At 43.0% G+C, this 16,899-nt stretch overlaps 1 protein-coding gene across 3 annotated transcripts in view; it reads right to left on the minus strand.

Annotated features, from left to right (window-relative positions):
• Positions 1-896: 896 nt before the first annotated feature.
• Positions 897-16,899, minus strand: part of LOC129704514 (FERM domain-containing protein 4B-like) — a 265,972-nt gene continuing 249,969 nt past the window's right edge. For 2 of the 3 annotated variants that reach the window (XM_055647657.1, XM_055647655.1), the window contains exons 20-24: positions 16,505-16,675; positions 10,260-11,053; positions 7,927-8,050; positions 5,531-5,785; positions 3,127-3,263 (exon numbers count right to left, since the gene is read on the minus strand). In XM_055647657.1, the coding sequence (XP_055503632.1) occupies position 3,263; positions 5,531-5,785; positions 7,927-8,050; positions 10,260-11,053; positions 16,505-16,675 (1,345 nt within the window). In that variant the 3' untranslated portion in view covers positions 3,127-3,262. Of the gene's footprint in view, positions 3,264-5,530; positions 5,786-7,926; positions 8,051-10,259; positions 11,054-16,504; positions 16,676-16,899 lie in introns of all 3 variants that reach the window. The other variant, XM_055647656.1, reaches the window with a different exon arrangement.

A 16,899-nucleotide genomic window follows, 5' to 3' on the forward strand; every position in this document is an offset into this window, starting at 1 on the left:
TTTGTCAGTCTGCCTACCTGCTTCCACTATCTGCAACCTCCGAGAACCGCACGGAAACCAAGGGGATCAGAGGGTATGGAGAAAAGGCAGGTACGGGATACTGAGTTGGATGATCAGCCATGATCATATTAAATGGCGGTGCAGGCTCGAAGGGCCGAATGGCCTACTCCTGCACCTAATTTCTATGTTTCTATGTTTCAGGTTTCCCAAGTGGGATAGCGGCATTAGGTTCCGATTAAATTTCTATAAGAACCCCATCCTCCTGCACTCCAAGGAATAGTGTCCCAACCTAATCAACCTCTCCAAATTGCACAGTCCCTCAAGTGCTGGCAACATCCTCGCAAATCTTCTCTGCACCCTTTCCAGCTTAACTACCTGTCCCATGAGATGGTGTCTCGAACTGTACTCAAGACTTTAAATGTGGCCTCACCAGCGTCTTTATATAACTGCATCATGACCTCCCAAATTCTATGACTGATGAAGGCCAATGAGCTGAAATGTGTATTAATAACAGTGAAAATATCAAATGAAGAAGGAAAGGTTGATCTGCCCAACAATGGAGCAAGAAATCCCTGGAGAACACAGAGGTGAAGCAGTAGTGTTGCTGCCTTACGGCACAAGAGACCTGGGTTTGATCCTGACTACAGGTGCTTGTCTGTACAGAGTTTGTACCTTCTCCCCATTACCTGCATGAGTTTTCTCAAACACTTCCAAAGATGTACAGGTTTGTAGGTTAGTTGGGTTTGTGTAACTGTAAATTGTCCCTTGTGTGTATATGGTAGCGTAAGTGTACAGGGGTCGCTGGTTGGTGCAGACGCGGTGGGCCAAAGGGCCTGTTTCCCCGTTGCATCTCTAAATGAAACAACTGTCTACAATTACAACAAAACAACATGCACTGATATCCATACACTTTTATTTACTGGTCTCCTGTTTTTTTTTTTCTTAAAAGCACATTTTTATCAAAGCAAGGAAGACAGGAGTATAATGTAAAGGCATACACAAAAATGTCAGTATCTCTGGGTAAAGCTGTACAAATATGCAAAAGAATAAGTTAAACGCTTTGTTCCAAATTTTCCACATGAATTGAAACTTCTCATTGAATTAAAAAAATGACTAAGAACCAGCTTACCAAATTAGTTTTACTATATATTACATGCTTTGGAACAACAATAATAAAAATGCTCACAAAAAAAGTCAATTCAAATCTTTACATAAACACAATTATCAATAAAAAAAAACAAAAGGAAAATGACAGCACCTTTCCATGGATCACCAGCGAGGGAAAACATGGAGTCACCAGTTAAAGAGCTTGGAGTAAAATTGCCAGGAATTCAACATATAAAATTCATGCATCGTAGTGAATGCCTGGCCCCCAAACTGGTGAACGTGTATATATATTCTCAAAGAAATAGTGAGGTAGTGTGACCCTCATGAGCACTTCATGTATAAATGAAAACATCGAAGGTTCATTTTGTTGCCTGCAGAAGTCGTACTTGTGGGATTGTTCCTTTTTTGTATTCATGTTTCTGTTAATTCACTTTTCTTTTAAGAGACGAGTTTTGAGCCGTGTTCCTCTGAACCTCACCATGATAACGAGAGGCCGAAGAGCGAGGAACCAATTTCATCCCTTTTTTCTCTTCTGAAAAGGTAATCCATGGCTGAGAGACTGTTTCGTGGACTTGGGTCCTAATGCTCAAAGATCCCAATGTGAAAGTGGACAGGAATGTTATTTGACCGTGGGGTCAACCACTATAGTATCTCTGGGTTTGAGTCATTCTTCAAAAAGTCTCAAGTAAATAGTGGAAGTCCAAACTGTGGGTGATTCTTCCCTCCGCACTTTACATCATTATTTTCCAACCTACCCCCTCGAGATGGAGATTACAATGAGGACAATGAGGTGTTCAAAAGATTACCACCCAACCCATTGACTCTCGGAATCTCAGCAGAGCATTCATTCATCACCATAAATACATAATCTGTCTGATATACATCTGCCAGCTCTTGAATAGTCGGAAATGATTGGGATTTTTGTTTTAAAAACCAAGTTTAATACATTCTGGTGGCGCAAGAGAATAGTACTCTACCCGAGTCACATGTCTCATAACAGTACCATCTCAACCAAGAGCTCTCTTGCCTAACTTGAACAGATAATCAAACTGAAGTATTTAAACCAGATTGTGCTGACTTCAACTGCCAGTTTTAGGATTGTGCTCTTTGTTTTAAAAAAAGTTTTATTGCGTTTTAGTCTTTTTCCTGCTTCTCTCAAGCCATGTGCTTTTTATTAGGAAACACAGCGGTTTAGCTACATTTGATCCATAATTTCATAACTTGGTAAATTGTGCTACTCAATATGGTCCACTAACAATTGACATTACATGGACCAATAGTTCATTAACTCCATCCCCTCCCCCTCCCTCCCATGCAAAAAGAAAGCCTATTTGTAAAGTCTAACGACTAAATTAACAATTGGTTTTCAGAATCACAAGTATGATGAATCTTTGTGCTTTAGAAAGACCAGAAAAACCTTTAACAAAATGCATCTCTCACTAATTTCTGGTCTGGTGTCCAACTAATCATTTTGAAAATCTATAAGCCCACTAAACTCTGTCCAAGTAATCAGAGAGTCACCAGTTTCTTGCCTAAGTACAAGACATCCTTCATTTAATAATCTGCAAAGTACTCCTTTACTTCCTACCCTGCTTTGTCCTCTTGCATACCTATGCGTGAAGCACAGTTCCTCTTGTTCTGCTCCAGACTCAATGAGGAACCCCTTGCTTTCATCAACTTAATCTTGAAAAGTGCATTTTCAGTTTTAAAAAAATGATTTCCAAGTGCCATTCTTCCGAGCTTCAATTTAAACACAATCTACTTCGAGGTTGGTCTTTAGAATGTACTGTAGTTATTAAGGGAACCTTTACTGAACTGTGAAGTGTAGAACTTAGAAAACTTTCACTCCTTCTGCACAATGAACATCCCGGCATCCAGGTAGAGTACCTTATGAAAAACATTGAAATGTTCCGAGTGTGATTCCTATTAGTAGAAATAAAGCATTTCAAACAGATCGAAAAGGATGCAAGGCACACTGATTACGTTTTCCACTTGTTGGACAGGGAAGGTGGAAGGTCAGCTAGCTAGTCGCCACCTAAACCAGAGTCCCGGGTTTAGAGTCTTCATGCCATAGCAACATTTGCTCATCTTCGTACAAGTCATTTTCCAGCTGCACTGTGTCTCCACTGTCCGAATACATTCTTTCTGGATAAGGTCTGGTAAACATTTTAAAAATAAGAGTTACGAAAATGGACTCCAAACAACAATCCAAAAGGACATGCATTTTAGAAGAAAAAAAAGACATTAGTTTGAAGGGTTAGCACAACATTCATCACAAATTGCAAATGTTTACTTTTGAAAGGTTTGGGTAATTTAGTTTAAATACGTACACTGGCTCGAAAGGGCACGTGGCTCTTTGATAGTGGAATAGAGAATCCATTATCTATCCATTTACTCCACAAAGAATCGTGATCCTGTCCTCTTTTTACTGTTGGTATAGGCACTCAGCAACAGGCATTTTATGAATGACTTAATTCTTGAAATGGTGCTTAGAAATTTAATATCCAAACATTACATAAAGTTCAAATTGCGGGAGGACTGAAATGCTTTTATCAATACGATTCCATTAATAGTTCTGTGAGAATTCTAATGTTAACATGTACAATTAATAACCATAATTTTAGTTGGAATCCACCAATACTCCAGGTTTTTATCGTGAATACGGGGATTATTTCAATTGTTGGCTTTCCAGCTGTGAAGTGGGTGGAATTATCCTTTGACCAATTCATGCAATTTATATTTTACCTCAAGACAGATTTACAGGCAAGATAACTCCTCAAATCTCCGGTATTTTAGGGGTGGCACAGCGGTAGAGTTGCTTGCCTTAGAGACCTGGGTTCGATCCCGACTACGGTTGCTGTCTGTACGGGGTTTCTACCTTCTTCCCGTGACCTGCATGGGCTTTCTTCGAGTGTTCCGGTTTCCTCCCACACTCCAAAGAGGAACAGGTTTGTAGGTTAATTGGCTTGGTATAATTGTAAAATTGTCCCCAGTGTGTGGGGATCGTTGGTCGGCGTGGACTCGATAAGTCGAAGAGCCTGTTCCCGTGCAGTATCTCTAAACTAAACTAATATTGTTATCAATATGCTTATTGAGAAATGGAAAACTGTTAATGGTGTCAGGTGAAAGGGCACGTGCCCTTGCGCTGTTACAAATGGAATGTCCTATCCTTGCAAGGTTACGTTTGATAATAGATATTCTGTGAAATTAGGGAAGATCCAGGAGCATGTGTTGCATCTTATCCAAGGCAGCTTCTGCCAAAGAGTTGCAGACTTTCAGATTATTTTCCCACAATTTCTTCTGTAGCCATTCACATCTGGGTTCAAATATGAATCGTTAGAAGAAATGTTTGGTACAGATTGGTTTATTTTTCGATCAATTGCTTTTTTTTTTTTTTTTTTTAAAAGAGGGATTGATTTATTCCCTCTAGCACAATTCTATCCCACATTTAAACATTGGTTCAGGTTGGCAGGTAGAAAGGGAAATAATGGCAAACTGGGGTTGAGTGTATTATTGTGAAAGTCTCATCGCATTAGGAATGTTCCAACTTTCCAAAATTATTCAATCACCAACTACACTGAGATTTGATTCTGCAGACATCCTCAATACCTCAAGTCTAGTTGTGTTGAGTTTAGATTATTGTCATGTGTACCAATGTACAGTGAAAAGCTTTGAGTAGCCGTTTTCAACCGTGTCAATTCAGGATAGATTATTGGAATGGATTTTTTTTTAATATACTGATCTGATTGGTTATTTTCCAATAGATAAAAAACAGGATATCTAAATCTCTGGAACACAAATCCTGTAAATTTTTCCACCGCCCTTTTCCTAGATTTGGGATACCAAATTTGCCTGAAGCACTCCAATTATTCAGCCGATCCCATACAAATCCAAATTGGAACCCGAATCTAAATACCTCAACTATGCCTCTGCTTACTAGAACACAGAGGAACTAGTTAGAAGAAACTTTAAAAAATGTGATTTATATAACTAGTGAAAAGCCAAGAAGGTCTTATTGTCAAATCAATCCAGAATGATTTAGCGTAGATTATTAAAGGAGTAGAATTCAAAGGCGCTTTTTCCTACTGCAAATATCTTCAAATTGGATACATCTAGATAGGTTGCAATGGTAATTTGGAGGAATGCTGGATCATTTGTTAGTTTATCAGATCTAAAACTTTTAGTTCAACAGCTGTTGGCTATTTGTTAGAGCAACAAGGACGACAACATTACTGTTGCTTTAACGTATGACTTAACATTACATGGAGAGACAATCTATGTAGGAAGCAGATCAACTTAATGTCAAGCATTAATAGCAAGCGTTCTATGTCGTAAGCAGCTCAGCCAACGTCAAGCCTCTTTAGCAAGCGCAATGACCAACAGTCACACACACACACGCACACAAACACGCAAAGATACTTACTACCGCTGACTACATTTTGCGTATGAGTATTTAATGAATATCTCATTTCTGTAGACGCGATGTTGGCGGCAGTCAGTACACTTAGGGAAACACTCCTTTTCTTTGTGGGGGAAAGTGGAAGTGGATGAAAAAGAGGAGGAGGAAGAGGAGGAGGTGGAGGAGGCAGATGAGTGACTGGTAGGAGCTGTGCCCACAGTGGGGAAATGGTGGCGCGCAGCAGAAAAAGGATCGCCAAGAGACTGGAAGGAGCTAGGCCTACAAGAAAATGACCGACAAGCAAAATAAGAAGTAAATCTCCAGATTATATTCTCCATCCCCCCCCCCCCCCTCCCTCCCCTCCTTATCTCTTGACAGTGTTAATGCATACAAGGACATCTGTACACTTTACAAGCGTACATTGGCAACCATGGCCAATGGCACCTTGCCTACAAGGGCAATTGCTGTCTACATCCATCAACCCACATAACGTTCAATACTCCACTTGAGTTAATGAATCCGAGATACTCTGCTGGACAATGGGAGCACCAAGCAAAATATCTCCTTATAACGAGGATGGCAGAGACAATAAGTGCATCAACACTAAGGGATATTAAGAGAATGAGGAAATATGGAGATGGTTTGGAATAGTTGACTGATAATAATAGGATCATGGTTGGTCCATTATATGATGAAGTAGCCCAAGACGCCAGGTGGCCCAATACTGCTTCCACCACTTCCTTCCTTGTGAGTAGACTTATCTTGAACCAGCATTACAAGAATGCTCAGCTTAACCAATTTACAATGTTACATTTAAAGTTTGATCCATTCTGCAAACCCAACAGTTTTCATCTCCACTGCAAGTTACTTTATGCAACTGCTGAAACCTTAATCTGTAACAATTCAATGGCAGGTAGTGCTGAATAACATTAGTCCACCGGATCTTGGCTGCAGTGAATCTACAAACATGGAGGTGTGCTAAAATATACTTTGTGCTATCGTTGAACCTTGGAACTGGTGACAATTTAATGGCCGATGGTGCTGAATAACATTAGCCCTCCTGGCTTTTGCTGCAGTGAATCTACAAACATGGATGTTGTCCACATCGGAGACGACATAAGTGAGGTACAGCTGTCGAGGTTAGCTGAAATGCCAATTACATGGCGAGAGTTCTGCCAAATCTGTGTACCGATGTACAGTGAAAAGCTTAGAATGTCTAATGATCACTGGCCAAACAACTTTATGTTGTCTTCACATTTGATCAAATTACAGGAACACACCCCCTCTATTTTAGGGCATTAATGGTTAACCTACCATAGCAAACATTTACAATTTAATTCATAGATTGCTTATTATAATGCTGAAGGCCCCTTTAAGACTTCCCCATTATTTTAAGGTCATATAAGGCTAGTAAGGCTCGGATGCAGTTGACCAATTTGCTACATTGTCGTATGAAAATTAATTCTGCAATAGAACAGAACAACTAAATCCAAAATTAGATGTCCGAAGGTCCTTATAAAACATTTAACTGCTCTCCTTGGGGGATCTGAGAGGTTGTTGACATTTTTTTTTGTATTTTAAATGCAAGAAACATTGTCCAAAAACATTAGAAGGGTGGGTAAAATAAGAGAATAGATTGGGTGTATGCAGTCTCTTGCCCAGTGCAGATGAATCGATGACCAGAGGACATAGGTTTGAGGTGAAGGGGAAAAGATTTAATAGGAATCTAAAGGGGTAACTTTTTAACACAAAGGATGGTGGATGTATGGAACAAGCTACCAGAAGAGGTAGTTAAGGATGGGACTATCCCAACGTTTAAGAAGCAGTTAAGACAAGTACATGAATAGGACAGGTTTGGAGGGATATGGACCAAACACAGGCAGGTGGGACTAGTGTAGCTGGGACATGGTGGCTGGTGTGGGCAAGTTGGGCCGAAGCGCCTGTTTCCACACTGTATCACTGTATGAATCTATATTGTGTTGTGATGAATGTGCAATTAGGTAATTTAGAGCAAAAGACAAACAGCATCTGTGGAGCCAAAGGTATAGTTTAGGAGATGCCGTGCTCTCCTCTCTATTTCCAAATTGAACACAGTGCTTTTACCATTAGAAACTGAGGACAATTTCTTCCCGTCATCTCTTGCGTTCACATAAATCTTACTTTTGCGGATGTTAAGTGCTAATTACTTTTGTGCACCTCTCCTGCAATCCCCAGTTAAATACTGTAAATCCCATTACTTCACTATATATGCATTTTCTTTTCTATCAGACATGTCTTTGTTAATAATATACAGTAACCTACAATTGAAATTTGTTGCGTACTGCTGGAAATGGAATGGTTGTTGAACAGAAAAATAGCCTATTTCTCAAAGGGCAGTATGTTTAAGGCTAAGCAGACAGGTGTGTTATACTGACACTCACCTGGTGTGTAATGTTGTATTGCTGTAGGAGTTATTGAAAGGAGTTGCATAAGGTAAATGATCAAAATCCTGGACGCCCACAGTGATCTGGCTCCGCCACGTTCCAGTGCTAGCTGCTGAAGAAACTGCGATGGAAAGAAAAACATTTAAAAAAATAAAATTGCTGCAATTCATTCCTATGTATCAGTCCCTTAATATCTTATTTAGAGTCAGAATCATACAGCACATGAACAGGCCCTTCAGCCCAACTGGTCCATGCCGACCAAGATGCCACATCTAAGCTAGTCCCATTTGCCCACGTTTGGCCAATATCCCTCTAAACTTCTCCCATCCATGTACCTGTACAAGTGTCTTTTAAATGTTGTCATTGTATCTGCGTCAACTACCCCCTCTAGCAGCTCATTCCATATAGCCACCATCCTGTGAGTGAAAATGTTGCCCTCGGGTTCCAAGGGTACGATAGAACTTTGTTTATCCCACGCGGGAAATTGGCGACGTTTCGGGTTGAGACCCTTCAGATCAGTAGGTCAGACCAGTCTGAAGAAGGGTCACGACCCGAAACGTTGCCTATTCCTTCTCTCCAGAGATGCTGCCTGTCCCGCTGAGTTATTCCAGCTCTTTGAGCCTATCTTCTGTACTGTTCTATATTCTATGTTACCAGTTACCCAATCATTTGCCATTCTAATAAATATTCATTACACTCGACAGATTTACATAATATTGCTGCCAATTTCCAAATTTCTCCTAAGATAACTCTATGGTGACACAGCGGTAGACCCACTGCCTTACAGCGCCAGGGGACCCGGATTCGAACCTGACCACAGGTGCTGTCTGTACGGAGTTTGTACATTCTCCCCGTGACCTGCGTGGGTTTTCCCTGAGATTGTCGGTTCCTTCCCACACTCCAAATTAATGAATGTAAAATTGTCCCTAGTTTGTGTAGGGTAGTGTTGACATGCAGTGGTCGCTAGTCAGTGCGGACTTGGTGGGCCGAAGGGTCTGTTTCCGCGCCGTTTTACTCCAAACTAAACTAATTGAACACTCTGGATTTGATTCACTGGAAAAACACAGGTTCTGTTTTGCTTCGACTTGCTATTTATTCCGCCGTATTATGCAACTGAATTCTACTGTATGCAGTTTACATCATAACAACTCATGTTTAAAGTAATAATTGACCTACATTTGGGTCCCTCCTCCAGCTTCAATCTTCAATTGAATCAATGAGCACACAAAACTTTGCAAGTTTAAAAAAAAATAATAAAAACTCATAATTATATTTAATGACAGATCTGCACAGGTTCTGTCCAATTACTTTCCAATTAGTACAATGCATTATTAAAAATAGGGAAAGTTTAATGCAAAAATCTGTTCTGTTATTCTTATTTTCACTTTAGTTTTGTCACGTTTTCTCCCCACTTTTGAGGCCATTCCCATTCACTAGTAATTTGCCATTTGTTGAATTGGCGATATTGTAGTCTGAAAATCAATTCTACAATAGAACAATGCCACTTAATCCAAAGGTAAAAGTCCCAAATGGTCCTATTAAAAGCCAATGATGGTGTTGATTAGCTCTTTCCTGTTACCCGCTGTTGGGGAATATTCAGGGGTTATAATATATTTTGAAAGTAGCAGCCATTAATTCAAACCAAGGAGTAGTCTTCTAATGTACTTTGAAAGCAGTAATCAGTTTGAAATTAAAAGGACAACTTTTCAAGAGCAGGTTGTCTACAGCAGACCTACATCAAAGCAAATGTAGACACAAGGTACTGCAGGTGCTGGTTTACAAAACAAAAGGACACAAAGTGTTGGTGTAACTCAGCGTGTCAGGCAGGATCTCTGGAGAAAATGGATGGGTAATTTATTGGGTCGGGACATTTCATTAGACCCGAGTCCTGACCTGAAACGTCACCCATCTCTTTTCTCCAGAGATGCGGTCTGATCCGCTGAGTTACTCCAGCACTTTGTGGTATAACGCAGCATCTGCAGTTCTTTGTTTCTATGACTTAAAAATATCCATCGACTTGGCCTCAGCAGCCTTCTGTGGCAATGAATTCCACAGTTTCACCACCCTCTAACTAAAGACATTTCTCCTTGTCTCCTTCCTAAAAGAACATCCTTTAATTCTGAGGCTAAGACCTCTAGTCGTAGACTCTCTTACCAGTGGAAACATCATCTCCACGTCAAATCCGAACTTTGAACTCGATAAAATGGCACCACACATGGCAGCAGCGGCATTACTATATGCAAAATGGATTTTGTTAAGTAATGTTTAATTGCATGCGCGACCATAAATATCCATTGACCCTGGATGACACTTGAAGAGCTGTCACTTACCGGATGTGAAAGACGTAGCCCTGTTGTTCGGCGAGAACGGACCTTGCATATACGTGAAGCCCAGACTCTGCTGTGAGCCCCTCTCGGAGTCCAAACCTGCCTGCAGGCCGTGATCCTTGTGAGTCGACGCTCGCTCGTACCAACCCCGCAAGCTTTCCGCCACCAGCGCTTTCTGAATGTTTTTGGTTATTTGTTCACTCTTGGCCCCTCTCCTGCGCATATTCCTCAGCGTGGCATACGGGTTCTGAGACATGGCCTCCACATCCTCCTGGTAAAAGCGACCGTAGTCTCGACTGTAGCGGTCAGCGTTGTATGAATGCACCGATCTGTGCGGGGCTTTGACGTTATAGTGGCCTTCGGTGTCATTCTCGAACGTATACCCGTAAGGCTCATAGTCACTGTACTGAGGATATGCTGGGATATAATAGTCAGAGCAAGGCTGATTGTAAGAGTTTTGGTAAACTCCATTCCGCACGTCTTTCGGTGCCAGATTGGGCATGCTTCCCGACGGAGCGGCAGATATCGTCGGTTTCTTGTGTCTCCGTTTTTCTCTTGACCGACAGCCGACCGTCATGGTGTTGTAGTACTGGAGGGGCTTGCTAGGGGCGCTGTAGTACTCGGCGCTGGACTGGCTGGTGTAGGACGAGCCGTCGTCCAGCAACTCCGTGCTGCTGCTGCGCTGGGCCGCCGTGAGGGGGAAAATGGCCCTCTCGCCGGGAACCTCGTCCAGCAGATGGGACTGGGATTCCAAGCTGCCGCTGCGTTGCCTGAAGTGATCCGGCGAAAGATCGGGTCTGCGAAAACAGGAATACGAAAACACACTCAGTATCGGTGAGAGATTGAATAAATACTGCAAGGAAACAGGCTCTTCTTCGGCCCACCGAGTCCATGCCGACCATCGCCAACTAGTTCTATGTTATCCTGCTTTCCCATCCACTCCATACCCACCAGGAATACACCACGTTAAAGATACAGCGAGGAAATGGGTCCTTAGGCCCATGGAGACCATGCTGATGATAAGACACAAAATACTGAAGTAACTCAGTGGGACAAGCAGCATCTCTGGAGAGAAGGAATGGGTGATATGTCGGATCGAGACCCTTCTTCAGAATAAGTCGGGGAAAAGGGAAACGAGAGATACAGATGATTATGTTGTACAAGATAAACAACAACGAAAGAACGACACGCAAAAATTTACTGATGATAAAGGAAACATTGGTAACTGTCAATGGCCTGTTTTATCATCATGTATATCTCTCGTTACCCTTTTCCCTGACTAGTTTGAAGAAGGGTCTCGACCCGAAACGTCACCCATTCCTTCTCTCCAGAGTTGCTGCCTGCCCCGCTGAGTTACTCCAGCTTTTTGTGTCTATCTTTGGTTTACACCAGCATCTGTAGTTCCTTCCTACACAAGTCCATGCTGACCATCAACCATTAGTTCACACCAGTTCTATGTTCTCCTTCTGGTTGGTGTGGGACTGTTCGGTAAATGTTTATAACTTTGTCGCTGCCAGGAACATGGCGACTCTTGTGTACTGCCTGGGGTCTGCTGTATGATTTTACCGGGTAGTCTGCAGAAACAAAGCATGTCACTGTACCTGGGTACATGTGACAATAAAATATCATTGAATCTTACCTATCCACTCCCTACACACTGGGGGCAATTTACAGAGGCCAATTCAGCCACAAACCCGCACGTCTTTGGGAAGTGGGAGGAAACCGGAGCACCATGGGGGGAAAACCCACGCGGCCACAGGGAGAACTTGCAAACTCCACACGGGAAGCACCCGAGGTCAGGCTCGAACTTGGGAGTGTGGCGCTGTGACGCAGCAGTTTTACCAGCTACATCGCAAAATTCCTATTCCTATTACTGCCATGCTAACAGTATGTTTCAATATAGTTTAGAATCCAGCCTAAAGAAGTATCATGAATGTCACAGTGACCATTCAAAATGTAGGTATTTATAGATTTTTCACCGTAAGTAATATCACGGATGTAACAATGATCATTCAGAAATCAGATATTTATAGATTTTTCACCTCTGCCAAATGCTTCATATTTCCTTATGACAAAGGACAACCTTTCAACTCATCGAGTCTATGCTGGACTTTAATGCGTCGTCCCATTCCCACATTGATTTTCAAAGTAATCTAACACCACCCTAGTTCGCAGTCCACACATCTACAGTAGCCAGTTACAGTGGCCCAGCGGTAGAGTTGCTGGCTTTTACAGCACTTGCAGCGCCGGAGACCCGGGTTCGATCCCGACCACGGGGCCTGTCTGTACGGAGTTTGTACGTTCTCCCCGTGACCTGCGTGCGTTTTCTCCGAGATCTTCGGTTTTCTCCCACACTCCAAAGACGTACAGGTTTGTAGGCTAATTGGCTTGGTAAATGTAAAAATGGTCCCTAGTGGGTGTAGGATAGTGTTAATGTGCGGGGATCGCTGGCCGGCGCGGACCCGGTAGGCCTGTTTCCGCGCTGTATCTCTAAACTAAACTAAACCAAGCTACACATCTTTGGGACGTAGGAGGACAATAAAACAGCGGGGAGATCCTCGGATCCTCAATCCGAAGGTGGCGGCCAGCAACAGAATTATCAAGGACATCAGGAAGGCTGGCTCTGTCTCCGGGACGGAGTTGGATTCACTGGAGATGGTCTTGGAGGGGAGGATGCTCCACAAACTGCGGAGCATCTTGGACAATACAGCTCACCCCCTGACACTCTGTCCAACCTGAGGAGTACCCTGAGCAACAGGCTGGTTCCACCAAGATGCAGCATAGAATGCCACAGGAAAAGCTATTTTCCCCTGTGGGTATCACTCTGTACAACTCCTTCCCCTTCGGTCGTGGGGTAGACTGACTCCCTGCCCCAATGTTTGCACACCCCCAATCCTTTCCACTCATCACTTGAATTTCACGTTTCATGTATTTAGTGTTTTATGACTGTTGGCAGATCAATTTCCCACCTGGGATAAATAAAGTTCTATCGTCTTGTATCGAAATGGCACGATAATTTGCAATCAGACCCAGTAGAACAGGCCAAACAACTAGACACAGGGATCTGCCGATGCTAGTTTGCCACAAAGACAATTTAACTCACTATTCCCACTTACACGTCAATTAATATCATAAATAGGTTGTGACTAGATAATGGTTCAAGCCAATCCACGCCATGGATACCACAGTTACCTCTTGGTGCAAGATCAAGGCAGAGGTATCAAAGGGAAGTTAAAGGCATAAGTCCGTGATAATAATTAGGCCATTCGGCCCATCACGTCTATTCCACCATTCAATCATGGCTGATCTATCTTTCCCTCTCAACCCCATTCTCCTCATAACCTTTGACATCCTTCTGAATCAAGAAACACCACCTTAAAAATACTCAAAGACTTGGCCTCCACAGCCGTCTGAGACAGTGAATTCCCCAGATTCACCACCCACTGACTGAAGAAATTTCTTTCAAAACTACCTGGTCAAATTCACATTGTTGTTTGTGGGTTCTTGTTGAATGGAAGTTCACTGCGACTGTTTGTCATTACCATACAATTGCACTTGCATGTTACTCATTGGCTGTAAGCAACCGAATGTAAATGTTGTGAAAAGCATTTATAAATGGGAGTTCCTCTTTCTTTCATCGTCCAAATACATTTCCTCCGCATCTCCACCCGGGATAGACATCCTTCCTGAAGTCTCCCCAGCTGTGGCTCACCATTGTTTAGTCATAGTTCAACGTTCCCTCCTTGTTTCTGTACTCAAATGTTTCCGATGCATCCACGGATCTCAGGTGCCTATTTAAACAGCTTTCTCAGCTCACCAGTCTGAAGAAGGGTCTCGACCCAAAACGTCACACATTCCTTCTCTCCAGAGATGCTGCCTGTCCCGCTGAGTTTCTCCAGCTTTTTGTGTCTATCTTCTTTCTCAAATGGTCTTTAGTTTAGAGATTTAATTGAGTTTAATGATACAACGCGAAAACAGGCCCGTCGGCTCACCGAGTCCGTGATGACCAGCGATCACCTGCACGCTAGTTCTATTCTACACACTGGGGACAATTTACAGAAGCCAATTAACATGTGTAAGAAAGAACTGCAGATGCTGGTAAAATCGAAGGTAGGCACAAAATGCAGGAGTAACTCAGCAGGCGAGGCAGCATCTATGGAGAGAAGGAATGGGCGACGTTTCGGGTCGAGACCCTTCTTCAGACTGAAGGGTCTCGACCCGAAATGTCACCCAATCCTTCTCTCCATAGATGCTGCCTCACATGCTGAGTTACTCCTGCATTTTGTGTCAACCTACAAACCTGGACGTTGGGAGTGTGGGAGGAAACCGGAGCACCCGATGTCCTGTGATCTTCAAAGATTATGCATGCATACTCATTAGTAATTCAATGCTTGCGTCCCTTTTAAAACTGCACTAATTAATTTACATTATCAACCTGCAATCTTCCTGCCGAGATCTAGTCCTTCACACTTGCTCGGATGAAAAATTTCATCAAGCCCTTCCCCAACACAATCCGCCAATCTCTTTTTATTACATTTTTGAGATATACGCTATCTACCAAAAGTGAGGTAATAATGTCCACTTATCAAAACACAAGTCATTTATATATTGAAAGGAGCAGCAGTACTTTATACATCTTGGGCAGACCAATTCACTACTGTTCACAACCATTCTCCTTTCTTTAGACTTTAGATATACAGCGTAGAAACAGGCCCTTCGGCCCACTGAGTCCGCGCCGACCAGCAATCACCCTGTATGTGAGCACCAACCTACACAAGGAACAAATTCCAATTAACCTACAAACCTGCACGCCTTTGGAGTGTGGGAGGAAACCGAAGATCTCGGAGAAAACGCACGCAGGTCACGGGGAGAACGTACAAACTCCGTACAGACAGCGCCCGTGGTCGGGATCGAACCCAGGTCTCCGGCGCTGCAGGTGCTGTAAAAGCCAGCAACTCTACCGCTGCGCTGCTGTAGATGTGTGGACTGCGAACTAGGGTGGTGTTAGATTACTTAGAACAATGGGGGAATGGGACGACGCATTAAAGTCCAGCACAGACTCGATGAGTTGAAAGGTTGTCCTTTGTCATAAGTAAATATGAAGCATTTGGCAGAGGTGAAAAATCTATAAATATCTGATTTCTGAATGATCATTGTTACATCCGTGATATTCCTTACGGTGAAAAATCTATAAATACCTACATTTTGAATGGTCACTGTGACATTCATGATATTTCTTTAGACCGGATTCTAAACTATATTTAAACATACTGTTAGCACGGCAGTAATAGGAATAGGAATTTTGCGATGTAGCTGGTAGAACTGCTGCCTCACAGCGCCACACTCCCAAGTTCGAGCCTGACCTCGGGTGCTCTCTGTGTGGAGTTTGCAAGTTCTCCCTGTGGCGGCGTGGGGTTTCCCCCATGGTGCTCCGGTTTTCTCCCACATCCCAAAGACGTGCAGGTTTGTGGCTGAATTGGCCTCTGTAAATTGTCCCTAGGGTGTAGGGAGTGGATAGGTAAGATTCAATGATATTTTATTGTCACATGTACCCAGGTACAGTGACATGCTTTGTTTCTGCAGACAACCCGGTAAAATCATACAGCAGACCCCAGGCAGTACACAAGAGTCGCCACGTTCCTGGCAGCGACAAAGTTACAAACATTTACCGAACAGTCCCACACCAACAAGAAGGAGAACATAGAACTGGTGTGAACTAATGGTTGATGGTCAGCATGGACTCGTGTAGGAAGGAACTACAGATACTGGTGTAAACCAAAGATAGACACAAAAAGCTGGAGTAACTCAGCGGGCCAGGCAGCAACTATGGAGAGAAGGAATGGGTGATGTTTGGAGCACCCAGAGAAAAACCACACAGTCACGGGGAGAACAAACAACCTCCATACAGACAACACCCGTCGTCAGGATCGAACCCGGGTCTCTGGCGCTGTAACGGGCAGCAACTCTACCCCAGCGCCACCGTGCCGCACACAAGCTGTCCGTCAGTCACTTTTGTATCTGTTGACACCACCCCTTAAATCCAAAGCTCTGTGACTTGAAATTCGATAACACACCCATTGTATCAAATTGCAAATGTCTTCTGGTGGCCCACGCACAAAACATACATTGCACATCCTTCTACAATTGACACAACCAAATACATTTTCGATTTAGAGCAGCCTTACTCTTGTACATTTAAGTTAAGGAGTCTTGTTTTCAGAAACATTCAATCCCTTTAAAGAACATACCGTAGCTGGCTGCTGCTGTAAGCATTGCGAGTCAGTACTGGTGTGGCCGGCATACTTCTCCCTCCCTGGCATTGTCTACCCTGGGATCTGTAAGGGCTGCTGTGTGTGGAGCTCAGTTCCCTGTGGCCGTGCAGAATATCCTGCAAGTAGCAACCTTCATTGTTGTTGAATCTGCAAAACAATTCCATTTGAAAATTGGTCATGTTACAATGAATGTGACAATCTTAAAGAATCTTACCTGCAATCACAAGATAATATTTTATGCTCAGAGATGCAGCGCGGAAACAGGCCCTTCGGCCCACCGATTCTGTACCGATCATTGATCACCCCCATATGCTCACACTATCCTGCACACTACGGATAATTTACAATTTTCATTGTACTGACGCCAATTA

The sequence above is a fragment of the Leucoraja erinacea genome, chromosome 16 (genome assembly GCF_028641065.1).
Source record: "Leucoraja erinacea ecotype New England chromosome 16, Leri_hhj_1, whole genome shotgun sequence".
In the NCBI taxonomy this organism is placed as follows: Eukaryota; Metazoa; Chordata; class Chondrichthyes; order Rajiformes; family Rajidae; genus Leucoraja; species Leucoraja erinaceus.